This window comes from Hemitrygon akajei, chromosome 15 (genome assembly GCF_048418815.1).
Source record: "Hemitrygon akajei chromosome 15, sHemAka1.3, whole genome shotgun sequence".
Taxonomy (NCBI): Eukaryota; Metazoa; Chordata; class Chondrichthyes; order Myliobatiformes; family Dasyatidae; genus Hemitrygon; species Hemitrygon akajei.
The window spans coordinates 61,493,548-61,509,479 of record NC_133138.1 but is presented as its reverse complement, the minus strand read 5'-3'; the positions used below and the strand labels follow the sequence as shown (position 1 = coordinate 61,509,479).

Genomic DNA, 15,932 nt, shown 5'->3' with positions numbered 1-15,932 from the left:
GAAAAAAGTACAGGAGTATTAAAGTTTGGATTACTGAAACAATCCGGCTACCTACTTTCAATCCATTAATTTCTCTAAGATATTTTATATGAAATACAGATTGTAATACATCATTCAGAATTTCCCAACCTTCGGGGTATAAAAAGTGAAGAGCTGAAACCGCCCACTTGTAGGAGGAGCAAACTAAGATTGACGTCCTGATTGTCCAATTGGCAGCATTCGCAGCCTTTGATATTTTGAATAAAGATGTATATCAACCAATGGCAGAGGAGGAGGGGAGTTCGACTGATTATATGAAGGGGTGGCATTCACGCGGAAGCCGGACAGGTGGATGTCGAGTGGAGGGGCAAATAAGTTTGGAGTTAACGGGCTATGTATACATACTTCGCATATGTAAATAGCTTCTTAAAAAGAAGTAGGCCACTTTTTGTTCCAAGTTGAGGTATTACCTTGTATCGACTGAGAAGGGGGGGGTGAAAGTTTCGTTGTGAGGGGGTTGTGCGGCTCGGCCCCGCTGGGAGCGGTCCGGGCCCGGAGCGGAGACTCGACTCCCTCCGACAGACTACCGGCTTCCTGTCCCCTCCCGTGAACTCCCCCACCCCCCCACCCCCTTCCGCGCCGCTGCGGGCATGGCTTTCGCTAACTTCAAGAGGATCTTGAGACTTTCTACCTTTGAGAAGAAGAAATGCAAACAGTACGAGCACGTCCGCAGGGACTGCAACCCCGAAGAAATCTGGGAGGTGATCGGGGAGCTGGGCGATGGCGCCTTCGGCAAGGTTTATAAGGTACTGGTGCAGTGAAACTTTGTCTGCGTTGTTCAGCATTTGGGGTGGGGATCCGTTATTGAAGTTCCGAGCCTTCCCGCAATCTCTGGGCGTTCCGCGTGCCTCCGGTGTCTCTTTAAAGTCTTTGAAACTTTGCTATATCATCTTGGCGGAAAAGACATTGTTGCAGCCTGTCTCATTAGCTGCTTCATCACGTTGCCTTCCTTCCTTCCTTTCCCCTGTGAATCTAATTTGGGGAGGGGTGGGATTGCCGTTTGCACACTTTTCTTTTTTAAATAACGTCTTTTCCTCACACAACGGTAGCTTTTGATACACTCATAACATGAGTACAAATTTTAAGTAACTTTTCTTTCAGCGACATGAGTTCTAGCGGAAGAACACTTTGTGTTGTTATGGGGACTTTCAGAAGGAGACGGGGATTTTTTGTTGGACGAGTATGTTTTAATTGTGCATCTCGAGTTTTGCCGGTCACCCTGTGGGTCTGGCTGATGAAAACTAGATACAAACTGATTTCTTATTGTTTGAGCTGACCCTGTGTATTTTGGGGAAGGTTAATCTAGCGAATAATCACGTTTCTTGCACATGGCCTTGTGGAATTTCAAGGTTCCCAAATAAGTAAACCTCAGAGCACAGTGGTAGTTGTTGCTGAAGATTCCAGTCCGCGATTCGTACCGTCTGTGGTAACGGAGCTCGCAGGCACCGGGTTCAGGCCCTGATTTGCCAAATGCCGTTCTTTATCAGTATACCATGCCAGTTTTTTTCCTCTGTACTCTCTTAAAGTAAGTAAGCTTCGAGAGTGTTCTTGTTTATGGTAAGTTATTGGCTCACCGTACAACAACCACGAGCCTGGCGTTGTTCTGTCTCTTACTTTTGGGCTAATATTTATCTTGTTCCACAATTAGTGTGTGCTATCAGAGATGTGCAGCGCTGTAACTGAGTTCAGGCAGCACTTCTGACTTTCAATAATCAGAGTCATAGAAAGGTACAGGACAGAAGCAGGCCCTTCAGCCCATCTAATCTGTGCTGAACCATTAAACTGCATACTCCCATCATCTGGGACTATAGCCCTCCATACCCTTTGCCAAGAACCTATCCAAACTTATCTTAAATGTTGAAATCAAGCCCACTTGTACTGACAGCTCATTCCACATTCTCTCGACCCGCTGAGTGAAGAGGTTTCCCCTCATGGTCCCCTTAACTTCACCTTTCACCCATGGCCCATGATCTCTAGTTGTAGCCCCACTGAACCTCAGTGGAAGAAGCCTGGTTGCATTTACCCTATCTATACCCCTCATAATTTTGTATACCTCCATCAAATTTTCTCTCAATCTTCTACATTCCAAGGAATAAAGTCCTAACCTATTCAGTCTTTCCATGTAACTCAGAACCTCCAGACCCAGCAACATCCTTGTAAATTTTCTCTGTACTCTTTCAACCTCATTTACATCCTTCCTGTAGGTAGCTAACCAAAACCACACAATAATCCAAATTAGGCCTCACAAATGTCTTGTTCAACTTCAACATAACATCCTGTCTCCTGGACTCAAGACTTTGATTTATGAAGGCCAATTGTGCTGAAAGCTTTCTTTATGACCCTATCAACCTGTGACTTCACGTTCAATGAATTATGGACCTGTATACCCAGATCCCTTTGTCCTACCACACTCCTCGGTGCCCTACCGTTCACTGTGTAAGATCAGTTTGAACATTTTTAGTGCAGAATATTATTAATAGTTTGTTGTAAAGCACTTTGCTGTCTGTCAAGTGACCGAGGATGAAAGCACCTTCATTAGCAGTTCCATCACGTAGCAGATATCCATGTGACAGAAAATTCTGGAAATACTCAGCAGTTCAGGCTGTTTCTGTGAGAAGACTCTACAAGACCATTAACAGTGTTGATGAGAAGAGGGATCTTTGGGTCTAAGTTCATAGCTCCCCAAAAGTGGCCACACAGGTAATAGGGTGATCAAGAAGACATAAGGCATGCTTGTCTTTAATTCGTTGGGACATTGAGTTCAAAAGTCAGGAAGTTAGGTTGCAGCTTTCTAAAATTCTAGTTAAAGCCACATCTGGAGTATTGCATCTGGAGTCCTGACGAAGGGACTCGGCCCGAAACGTCGACAGCGCTTCTCCCTATAGATGCTGCCTGGCCTGCTGTGTTCCACCAGCATTTTGTGTGTGTTGTTGTCTGGAGTATTGCATATAGTTCTGGTCACCCTTTATAGGAAGAATGCCGAGGCATTGGAGAGGGTGCAGAAGAGGTTTACCAGGTGCTGCTTGCGAGAGGTTGGACAATCTTGGTTGTTTTTCTCAGGAATGTTGGAGGATGAGGGGAGATCTGATGGCAGTTTATAAGATTGTTAGAGGCATAGATAGACAGCATCATTTTCCAAGGGTTGAAATGTCTGATATCAGACGTCATGTATTTTAGGTGAGAGGAGGTGATTCTAAAGCAGTGAGAGGCAAGACATTTTTTATACAGTGGTGGTGGGTGCCTGGAATATGCTGCATGTGGTGGTGGTGGAGCCAGATATATAAGGCACATGAATGTGAGGAAGATAACATTGTGTGTATTTAGTGATTAGTTCAGTTGGTCATTTGACTACTACTGCAATTGTTTTGGCACAATGTTATGGGCCGAAGGGCCTTTGTCTGAACTCATTCTCAATATTATTTAGTACTTGTTATTTGTTTCTGTTTTGTATTTATGCAGTTTATCTTTTGCACATTGGTTGTTTGTTCATCTTTGTGTAGTTGTTGCAATTGATTTTTTTTTAGTATCTACTGTGAATGCCCGCAAGAACGTGAATCTCAGGGTGGTATATGGTGACATATGTGTACTTTGATAATAAATGTGAACTTTAAGAGAAACAGAATTAACGTTTCAGGTTGAAGAAAGGGCTGGGAAGGTGTAGCTCATTCTACATGAAGGATGAATGTCCCTGCAAGGGTCAAATCCATGGTGTGCAGGTAAACTGGATTATCTGGCCAATGAGTGAGTGAGAGGAATTAGAAGATAGAAGAATGCAAGAGTGAGAAATGCAGAGCAAGAAGACATGGCCAGCAGGTTGGGCTGAGCATGTCCTCCACATCCAGAAAAAAAGGGGAGCAAAAGAGCTGAGCCAATATTGCAGATGGCAAAGGGCAAAATCAATTTACCTGAAGTAGTAAAATTCAGTATTGAGTCCAGAAGGCTGCAACAAACTCAGATAGAAGATGAGGTGCTGTTCCTCAGCTTTGCCTTGTTCCTCATAGTAACTGTACAGAAGGACACAGACTGATAGGTTTGAGTGGGATTGAGAAACGAGGCACCGGGCAGTAAGATGCTCAGGGTTAACCTTGTGGGCTGAGTGCAAGCACTCTGCAAAAGTGATCATTCAATTGATGCTTAGTTTCTGCAACGTAGAGGTGTCCATATTGTGAATACTGTATGAAATACACGAGATTGGAAGTGTAAGTGAATCACTACTTCATTTGGAAAGAAAGTTTGTGTTCTGGGTGGAGGAAAGGAAAATATAAAAGGCCTGCAGTTGCAAAGCAAAGTGCCCTATGAAGGAAGGTGGTTGATATGAATGGAAGTGGAGACCAGGCAGTTGCAAATGGAAAGGCCCTTGTGAAATGCTGCAAAGCAATTAGCAGGGAAGATGTGCCTGACAGTGGAATTACTTTGAAGCCTCGCAGAGTGATTTGTTGAATGCGGAGGCTCGTGGGTTGCCGGTGAGGATCAGAGGGATTATGTCCTTCTGTTGCCCTGGGGAATAGAGGGTGAGAGCAGAGGCCCAGGAAAAGGGTGTGATGTTGATAGAGGAGAAGTGATGATTCTGGAAGAAGAAAGAAAGAGGCGCATCTACAGAAAGTCTCATCATTGGAGCAGAGATGACAGATGGAGAAACTAGGAGAAAGGGGTAGTCCTTTCAAGAGTCAAGGTGAGATGAAAAGAGGAGTTAACTGTGGGAGGCCTAGATGTTGTTACCTCATTTATCTTCTGTGATGGAGAGATCCAGAAAGGGAAGGGAAGAGTTATGAATTCTTCATGGGAAGAAGAGAGCAGGGTGGAAATTGAAGAGTATTGAAATAGTTGAGTTCTGTAGGAGTACTGAAAGCAGCCCTGGTTGCACTAAGGCAGCTGCTCCTGTTGATTCTGTTTTGTTACTTGTGAGAATTTGTTCAGTGTACTAGCAGAGGAATTGCGGGAATGGATGTGGGATGTATTAAAAGAAAGACAAACAAAGACTGGCACAGTTGGAATCCAGGCTACACCTTTGATCTGAAGCAAATGAATGGAGTTGAAGGGGAAGTCGGGTAATGTGAGATCAGATTCTACCAGACGAATGAGTGCTGGTGGAGGGGCAACTGGTTGAGCAGCTGGAAGAAGCAGAAGGATCTTGGACCATAACGGTATAGCATGAAGCTGTAAAGAGATTGTACATCCATGGTAAAGATGAGCCTGTTGGGACAAAGACATTAGAAGTGGTCAGTGCAGAGGACCTCGGAGGTGAAATGTGTGGGAAGGCAAGGGCCATTAGAGTTTGCAGTACTGAGTGTGGAAAAGAATAATGTAGAAATCATAGACACAAGAGGTTCTTCAGACGCTGGAAATCTTGAGCAACACTCAGTGCTGGAGGAACGTAACAAGTCAGGCAACGACTGTAGAAGGAAATGAACAGCTGAAGTTTCGGGCTGAGGCTGTTCACCAGGACTGGAAAAGAAGGGGGAAGAAATCAGAATGTGGTTGTGGAGGGGAAGGATGGAGTACTATGTCAAAACTTTGTTGCGCCCTTCATTGACTCTGATCCAGTCCCTCCCTGTCCACTTTCATCAGCTCACTTGCTAGATGCCCCAGTCAGCCTAAGCCTCCATTCTACACACAACCTGTGAATTGTTCTTAGGGTCTGTGATGTCCTTTTTAAACAGTTGTTACCCTCCCAAGCCTCACAGATGGCACCTCCATGACCTTAAGCTTGGACACAAACAAGAGACACAGGCTTGTGGGATCATCATCACCCACAGGTTTATCTCCTGGTTTGAATATATTGGATATTAAATTCTTTCAATGTTGATGGATCTTCCTTTATAGCAAGATGGGGTGGTGTGTATTATTATTAACAGTTTAAGATGTGGCCAACTGCCACCGCTCGCGGGCAAATGAGCATGGGCAAAAATAATAAGAATTCTAGAAAATGAATTAACAAAAAATGTTGGCAATGCTCATTCATCAAAATCACTTTTTTTACTCTCTAGAGTTGTTACTTCGTTTAGCTGCACTTCAGGAAATTAATTATTTCTGAAGTGCTTTGAATCATTTTGAAAACCTCCAATTGTATAGTGCCTTATAAAAGTAATCAGCCCCAACCCTTTATTCACATAAATGAGTGTTACAGCCAGGGATTTTGACCAATTTAACTAAGAATTTTTATTTGTGAATCACATGCTCCTTTTTACACCGTAGAGACCAAAAACAGGGAAAATTGTAGAACATGAAAGACTAAAATTTCAAAAACTGAAATGTCAGCAGTTCAAAAGTATTCATCCCCCTTTGCTCAGTACTTAGCTGAACCACCTCTCGCAGCTATAACAGCCAGTAGTTATTTTGCACAAGTCTCTGTTAGCTTTGTACAGCATGATGGAGCAAGATTTGCCCATTCCTCTTTGCAAAATTGCTCAAGCTGTGCCCAGGTTATTTGGGGAGTGGTGGTGGATAGCAATCTCGAGGTCTTACCAGAGATGTCCGATCGGGTTAAGGTTAAGACTCTTAACTGTGCCACGCAAAGACATCAGTTTTCTTCATTTGAAGCCACTCCATGCTCTGGCAGTGCGCTTTGTGTCATTGTCCTGTTGAAAGACAAACTCCCTCTCCCGTTTGAGCTTTCTGGCAGAGGCTATCGGGCTTTTGTCCAGGATTTCTCTGTATTTGGCTGCATTCATGTTCCCATTAATCCTGACCAGATTTCCTGTCCCTGCTGCTGAAAATAATCCCCATATGATGTTACCACCATCATACTTTACAGTAAGGATGGTGATACCTGGCTGATACGCAGTGTTAGATTTGCGTATTAGATGCTCATCCAACCACAAGACATTTTTCCACATATTTACAGTATCTTCTAGGTGATGCTTTACAAAGTCTTTATAGGCAAGGATGTGCTTTTTTCCAGCCAGGGTTTCTTCCTTCTTAGTCTTCCATAAATGCCCATTTTGTGCAAGAACTTAGACTGTGGAGCCATGAACTAGTTGCAGCCACTGACTTCTGCTGTTCACTCAGTGACCGTTGGTGTCACAGCAGCCTCTCTTACAAATACCATTATTTTCTGGTGACTAAGTTTAGAGGAGCAGCCTGACCTAGGCAGTATGGCTGTGGTTTCATATTTTTTTCTACTTTTAACTATGGATTGCACTGAGCTCTGAGGTATGTTCAGTGCCTTTGAAGTGATCATGTTCCCTTCCCCAGATTTGTGTTTCTCCATTATGCTCTTTGCCTTCAGTTTGGTTTGGTCTGTTGAAAATCTACCATACTGTTAAACCTTAGAGAGAAGGGGTGTTTGTTCTTATGAATTCATTGAAAACAGGTGATCTCAAATTGCGTGAATTGGGAAGTTAATATACAGTATTGCACCGGGGAAAGTTAGCATAGTAATTACAAAGGAGATAAATGCTTTTTTTAAACCCTCAAATTTTGGCTATTAATTTTTAATAAATTATTGACAGGTTTTGGAAATTTTCTTTTGATTTGACATGATGCACAATGTTTTGTAGATTAGCTCAAAAATCCTACTTCAATATATTTTCAATTTGGAAAACGAGGCAGTAAAATGTGAAGGAAGTTGTGGGGGCTGAATACTTTTTCGAGGCACTGTGTATAATAAGGCCTGCAACTGACACTGGGAAACAGTGGACCTGTTGTCAGCTGCATTCTTTTTTGCGTAAAATTTCTTTGGAAATTGTTAAAGTTTCATCTAACATTAAAAGTTGTGACTAAAATTCTGACTTTTTTTTTTGCACTGGTTACATTTAAAATAGCTGCTGCTGTTGACCTGTTGTACTGCTTGTTGGAATTCATTCTGAAGAATTCTACTCAATCTTGTGCACTTTGGGTATGATTCTCTGGAATGCAAACTCAGTGGTAGGATGTGGCGTTGTTTTCCTATTTTGCAAATTCATGATCTGTCATGCCTCAAGCAGAAAAGCTGAGTAAAAGCAGTGGAAAAGAGACTTTGATTATGAAATTTTGTCATGTCATGCTGGAGTATGAACACTCATTTTATGACCACCTTTCATGCCATTTTTGGGGCTGTTTAAATTAAGTTCTACTCAAAGAAAAACTTCATGTAGCCAAAATATTCAAAATCTGATGTGATGGATCCTTGATCTAATTGAAGTTTGTTTTATTTAATGTTGGGGGAAATGGACTGCTGTTGTGTGTAATAGCTAATTTTGAAGCCAATTGTGTGTATTCGGGGTGGAGATGTATCTATACCAAAGGAGGTGTAAGGTGCTCCTTCTCTCCGCTAGCCTGCAGATTACCCTTGGCCAGGGTGTATCTGCTTAGCCCCCTTGATCAGGGTCAAGTGAAGCCATGGGGCCAGCTGGTAGCTGGTGCACATCGCAAGTCCTCGTTATGCAACCACTGACACCAGGCAGAGCATCTCTGAAGAGTATAGATAATGCTTGGTCACCTGCCATTGCCCAGAAGTCAATGGCAAACCACTTAGAAAAAATTGCCAAGAATGCTCATGGTCAGTACCATGATCGCCCACGTCATATGACACAGCGCATAATGATGATGAGTATATTCGTGATGTTTTAAAGTACCATCTAATATTAAAAGCTGTGACTAAAATTCTGGATTTTTACAATAAAATGAATTTTGTTGCTGTAAACTGTTCACTGTTTATTAACCAGTGAGGTAGACAGTATGTAATTGACCCTGCAACAAAAATGTTTACTGTGATTTACTAATTGTGGTTGTGCATTTTTTTTAATGATGTTTCAAACCATTACAGATCCTGCCCAATTTATTGTGTACATCACATACAAGTGTTTGGTGTTTATTTGCCAGCTGCTTTAAGGCTGCAAGCATCTTCTGCCATTTGGGAGCCAGTTTGTTTTTTTTTTGGTGGCATTACCAAGTTGCAAAATGTTCTGGTTACTAGTTCATAGAGAGGTGTGGCCTGCTGAGGAATTGTATTAGGACTTAAATCATTCTGACGGAAAATTTGGATGAAACTTGCAAACAGTTCCATGGTTTGCTCAATGAGGAATAAATTGAATAAGGGAGAATAAAGTCCTGGAACGAGTATGTGTATTTTCTGATTCAAGTGCAGTTTTTTTGTGTTTTTTATTTTGTGGAAATGTCTCTAATTGATGTCACTGCTTGTTCTGTGTGCAAATGCAGTCTATTGGTATGTTGTCTGTTGAGCCAAACTATAAATTGCTTTCATGAAATCATTTTTGGGATATAATTTTGTGCTGATTTGTTTTTTTTTACTTTATCAGTATGTAGGGGTGCAGTGACCATCATAAAGGTAAGTGAGTGAGCTGAAAATAGATCAACTGTAGTTTTTTTAAAAATATCAAAATTTTTTCCCCTGGAAAATCAGAAAAGTCACCAGAATTGTCCATCAGCAAAAATTACATTATCACTCATGTCTAAGGTTAAATCCCAGCCCTGGATATTAAAATCTGTATGGCTGCTGATTATTTGAAAATAGAATAATTATACAAACGTAGAGGTAATTTTGTGAGCAATGTTGCCTTTATTGATGTTCTTGCCAGGCAAGTTTTAACAGGATTAGAAATGTACAGGATTGGTTGGAACACACACAAAATGCTGGTAGAACACAGCAGGCCAGCCAGCATCTATACGGAGAAGCACTGTCGACGTTTCAGGCTGAGACCCTTCGTCAGGACTAACTGAAAGGAAAGATAGTAAGAGATTTGAAAGTAGGAGGGGAGGGGAAATGTGAAATAACTGGAGAAGATAATACTCCATCTCCCTCTGGTGCTCCCCTCCCCCTTTATTTCTCCCTAGGCCTTCCGTCCCATGATCCTTTCCCTTCTCCAGCTGTCTATCACTTTTGCCAATCACTTAACAGCTCTTAGCTTCATCCCACCCCCTCCGGTCTTCTCCTATCATTTTGCATTCCCCCCCCCCCCCCACTTTCAAATCTCTTACTATCTTTCCTTGCAGTTAGTCCTGGCGAAGGGTCTCGGCCCAAAACGTCGACAGCGCTTCTCCCTATAGATGCTGCCTGGCCTGCTGTGTTCCACCAGCATTTTGTGTGTGTTGCTTGAATTTCCAGCATCTGTAGATTTCCTCAGGATTGGTTGGAGCTTGCTTTAGTTTAAATCATCTGGTTATGGTTTAAGAGTTGTCATTTGAGTCCAGAACATTAGGCAGTTTCATTTCACACTGAGCTTTCTTTTAAGTGTCATATACTTAATTTATTGCACTGTTCTGGCATCAAAGTATGGAAATTGCAGAGGACATTCATCAAAAGTTTTTTAATGTAATTAAGCTTGGTGATGCTGATCCTTGAGCTCTCATGTTAATGCTCCATTCCTGGGATAGTTCACAAAATCTGAGTTTCAAGGATATTGTACGATTGTGTGCAGGAATACACTTTGAATATTTAATGTATTCTCTATTTGATTGTTCACCATAGGTTATTAGTTATTCATAATGTTCAATGAAGTGAACTGGTTTTGGTTTTCTTTTCCTTTAAAACATGTGATTGCTTTGATGGCCATGTCATATGTCACAAGGCGTTATCTTATTTTGAATAGCATGCTTTTTGACTGGGGGTGCTTTGGATGTTGATGTATGCAGTTTCCACCAAATTATGAGTGATCTCAAGAAGAACAGATTTGCTTTTGATCTCCTCACTCAGCCTGGAGATATTACAACCAGCAGTATCTCTGGATTACATTGGGAGAAATTGGCCAACCCTGTATAATACACTAATTCATTCTGTGGCCAAACTGGATTTGATGGGTCAAGCTAGCACGTGGTATGTTAATTTCAGGAGTTATAGATGGAGACACAAATTGCTTATTAAACTGCACAAAATGGGCAACTCGGTAAACTTAGTAGGCATTGTCTAAAAATGCCAGAAGCAGTTAGCAAAGTTAATTATATTTCAGGCATCATTGCAAGAACAGTGAAGAAATTAGAGGGCAAATTGTAAAATGGCCTGAGACCACATGCAAATCATATATCCAAATCTTAATGGTAGTGTCATTGTGAGAGTTGACCATATTAGTATGAACATTAAAAGTTCATATGTAAGACTCCAAATTTTATCAGAACTGAGAAAACTAATTTTAAGGCAGAGCAGAGAGCTTGAAGTCTAGTTGAAAATCCTTCGTTTTCTGAAATTATCCGGTGCTCATAACAGATGGTTAAACATTCTAACCAACGTACTAATTCATTATAAAATCTTATTTATAGTCTGATATGCCAAAATCGTTATGCCTCATCAGCTCAATGTAGTGTTAGTTATTTGCAGCCCTTTACACTTGAATTACTGTTGAAGTTTGGAATGTAGTGACTGTACTTCCTCCAAGTTTAATGTTTGTGATTTTAATAACTAGAACATGACATTTATCCAAAGTACCTCTTTTTAAGACCACAACTGTGACAGTAAATTTATTTTTGGAGACTGTGCCATTAAAAAAGGTTGCTGAAGTAGCATGTACTTAAGTTCTGCCGGATTGAGGAAAGAGTTTGAAAGTTGCACATGTTCATCGTGTAACAAAAGACTGATGTGTTTGATCCTAGAACTAAAATATTGGGATTAAGTAGATGGGAACAAATTGTTTCCAATGATAAAAGGTTAGAGACTTAAGGTGTATCATTTTGGATAATTTGACAGTATACAAGTATAAACCTTCTGTGTACTTGAATGCTGTACTGTATTTGATGAGGTGATTGTCAGCGTTTAGGAATTGGTTATTTATGTGACCGTAAGATGTAGGAGCAAGTTAGTCCATTCATGGCTGATCCTGGATCCCACTTAACCCCATGCACCTGCCTTCTCACCATATCGTTTGATGTCCTAACCAATCAGGAAACTATCAATTTTCTCCTTAGACAGCCTCCACTGCAGTATGTGGCAGAGCATTCCACAGATTCACCACTCTCTGGCTAAAAAAAAAATCCTCCTTACCACTGTTCTAAAAGGTGGCCCCTCAACTTTGAGGCTGTGCCCTCTAGTTCTGGATACCCCCAGCAGAGGAAACCTCCTCTCCACACCTTCCTTATTGAGTCCTTTCAACATTCGGAGGGTTTCAATGAGATCTCATTGCATTCTTCTAAATTCCAGTGAGTACAGGCCCAAAGCTGCCAAACATTCCTCATATGTTAACCCCTTCCTTCCCGGAATCATCCTCGTGAACCATCTCTGGACTTTTTCCAATGACAGCACATCCTTTCTGAGATATTAGGCCTGAAACTGTAGACAGTGCTCCAAGTGTGGCCTGACTAGTGTCTTGTAAAGGCTTTTATTTTATCTTCTATTTTCCTTGCAAATATGCCAACATTGCATATGCCTTCTTTACCACAGACTCGACCTGTAATACATCTGGGATATATAGGATATTAATTATCTCCTGTATTTCTTGTTCTGATGTTAATGACTATATTGGTGATGCCTCCTGCCCTTCCCTTGAGCTAGAAATTTTTATTACCCTTCTTACTGATTATTACTGTTGCCCTCAATAGTATTTTCCCTTGGAATTCCTGTCTCGATTTCTGTGGATAGGATAGCAGTCAGAATTGAAGACAACTTCACACACTTGGTGATCTTGCTATATTTTCCAGCAACATGCCTCCTGTAAAGATTCCCCATTCTGTTCCAGTTGGTACATGTCTTTGTATTCCCCAGGCTCTCCTGCATCTTGAGTAACAGGATTCTCATCCGTGCCTGTTCTTTCTGTTCTTTTTCTTACACTGCATCTTCCTAACCTCCTTTGATCCAGCCTACAAGCTTCCCGATTCAATGATTTTCAACATCTCGTATCATCAGAGCCATCATCCTCCCCTATTTTAGCGTCAAAAAGACGCTGTTCCATCTTTACTAGCACATCCCTCCTTTCTATGCTTAGATTTAACTGCATTCACGTTCAACTACCAGGAGATGTTGACTGTACTGAGCCCAGATACTCCAATTAATTTGTACAAATTACTATTTAGTGTATTACACTCTGTACGCATTGTAGTCTTTCTTCACTGGAAAAGCTAAAGTGCAATACAGGAGGTGTTCAGTTCCAGTCATCTGCCATTTTAATTCTTCAACTCTGGACTTGGTCTCACCTCCTACACTGAGTGCAGTGCAACCTCACACTTCTGACTAGGTACATTATAGCCTTCTAGATTCCCCATTAAGTTCAATGGTTGCAGATATTCTAGCATTCACAACATGGACTTCCAGCATTTATAATTATTTTACACTTTTCCCTTCTTTGCTGTTATTTCAGATACTTTAAGTTAATTTAATTTTCCTCTATTTACTCCACCACCGAACTTGCCTATTGCTGTTTGTCATCTGTTTTTACCACCCTCTTACACTGTGCTTCATCAGTTCCTTTTTTTTAATCTTTCCTGTCCTCGACCTTATGCCCCACTTCTCTCCTTAATTTTTGTCTCAGCTTTCCTCAGTTCTGATGAAATGCTGAGCCTGAAGTGTTAATTTTCCCCCACATGTTCTGCTTGTTAGTATTTTTACAAAATTTTTCAATTCCTGTTTGTGGGTTCAGTAGTAACCAAGTGTCTTTCAATGAGGCAACTTAAGTGAAACAAATTGCAACGGCACATAGCTCTCAGCTGAATGGCGAATTCCATTTTCATCCCAGTAATTTATTACCTTTATCTTCCGCATCACTTGATGCGGCTGGAAAATTCAAATTGAGATGACATTGCAAGGTATTCCTATTTTGAGTCAAATCCTGACGAAGCTTTAAAATCTGTAATTGATTCCTCAGTTTATCATATAATGTATTCTTGGTGCTTGCAAATTCTTGTTTATTAAAATGTTAACTCAAATATCTTGAGATAATTGTCATACTGGGTGCAACTTGAAGAGCAGAAGCTTTCATAAAATGTGTCCTTACCTTTTGCTTTAACGTGACTACACTCGCTAGCAGCTGCTAAGAAACATTCTTTCTGCAAGATATAAAATCCTGTTTTTTTTTGCAGCATGAACTCTGGTGGATGTTGCAGACTGGGGCCATAGGAACTGACTATTTGGTCCACTGAATACACACCAACCATTAAGTACCTCTTTGTACTCTTCCTGTGCTAATCACTAATTACATTTTTATTTTCCTCACTTTCTGGATTTTACCACTCCTCAAAAAAAAAACGGGCCAATTTACAGTGGCCAATTAACCTACCAACCCATGTTTGTTATGGAAGTGGGGGTGGGGGGGAGAAACAAACTGAAACCTGCACAGCACCCAAGGTTAGCACCAAACCCCAAGTACTGGAAATGTGAGGCAGCAGCTTAGCTGGCTGTGCCATGGTGTGAACGCTATCTGTTTCTGTTTCACAGCGGTGCATGGGTGTTTACCTAGTGCATCTGTGATGAGGGTTATGAGACAAAACACTACTTAAATTATTACTTCAAACAAAATGGATATCAATATGATTGCTTTCTGTCAGTGCTTTAAGTGTAATATGCAAAAATCTAAATGATATTTAATCCTGAATGACAAGGTATTTGATTTGGAAATTGTGGTAAGGCTATGAAGGCAAAATGAGTTTGGTTTAAATCGCATGTCTGAATATTACTTCTGCTTTGAATTAATAGTAGGTCAATGGAACAGGCTGAACCTAACCAGTCCCTTCTGCTAACTGGTGGCTTTACTTGATATTTGGAAGTGCTTTGAAATTTAAAATGTTTAAAAAAAAAAATATTGTGATTTCACATTTCAAACTAATATAAGCTACAGTTATGTCTTCTACTGAAGTGTCTTCCTGCTTTGAAATTAACAATGTTCCCATATTAAATTCTGGAGCGGTATTTACAGTGACAGGCCTGGAACCACCAGTTAAGTGTGCCTGCATCTGAACTAGGATGATCAGTCTGGCCCCAACATGCTCCATTAGTGTTTGGTTTTTGTACCTGAGTCCCCGAGATTCCACATTCAGATGGTCTTCAAGGATCTGTGTCGTCAGCAGGAAGTTACTCAGTTGGACAATTTTGGATATTCAGCTGCTGCCCTTGCAGTACTGCTCCATCTTCTCACGTGTTCATCTGATAACAATGCAAATCCTGCAGATTATCGGCAAGCCTACTGGCAGGGCAGCTTGAATGACATCCAGGGTGTAAGGCCTTGGTTCTCAGTAGAGCTCAAGGCAAAAGCTAATGCAAGTTGCATTGTAGCACTGTATTTCTCTGCAGTTTTTGTTCTAGATCTACAAAACTTGGTAGATTTTCAAGTTGTGAGTCACTAATTGGTATTTGTTTCCTGGTATAGTCATTTGAAGAAATTTTTAATCTGCGTTGTTTAATGTGTAATTTTTAAGCAGAACTGTGCCTGTGATATTCTTAGAAAATAGAGCAATCAGCATAAGAGTTGATCAAAAGTTGTGCCTTATAGTTGGATTTCAGAGATGCAAGGTTTACAAATCTCTCAAGCATCACACTAGTCCCTATATCATTTGTTGTAGGTGATGTGCTCTGTCCTTTCACAATAGCCATATTTTGACGAAGAGGAATCTAACAGAGTAAGCATGTTCTTAATCTCTTTGCAAACTCTAGCCCCACTTTCATGGTTCCTTCCCTCTTATTCCTTCAATGTATTATTTCCAAAGTCTTTATCATTCCATCATTCCAAATAAACTGATTCCTAAGCTCTGAAACCTGGGTCTTAGCACTCAGATCTGCAGCTGGATCTTCAACTTCCTCACATAGGACCCAGACAGTAAAATTAGGGGACAAGCTCTCCTCTACAATCACTCTGAGCACCGGTGCCCCACAAGGCTGTGTACTCGGCCCCCTGCTGTACTCACTGTACACCCATGATTGTGTAGCCAAGTTTCCATCGAACTCAATATATAAGTTTGCTGATGACACCACAATTGTAGGCCATATCTTGGATAATAATGAGTCTGAGTACCGAGAGGAAATTAAGAACCTGGTGGCATGG

General features: G+C 41.1%; 1 protein-coding gene across 2 annotated transcripts in view; it reads left to right on the top strand.

Moving 5' to 3' along the window:
• The first annotated feature begins 298 nt into the window (after nt 1-298).
• Nucleotides 299-15,932, top strand: part of stk10 (serine/threonine kinase 10) — a 113,785-nt gene continuing 98,151 nt past the window's right edge. For both annotated transcript variants that reach the window (XM_073067667.1, XM_073067666.1), the window contains exon 1: nt 299-785. In XM_073067667.1, the coding sequence (XP_072923768.1) occupies nt 630-785 (156 nt within the window). In that variant the 5' untranslated portion in view covers nt 299-629. The remainder of the gene's footprint in view (nt 786-15,932) is intronic.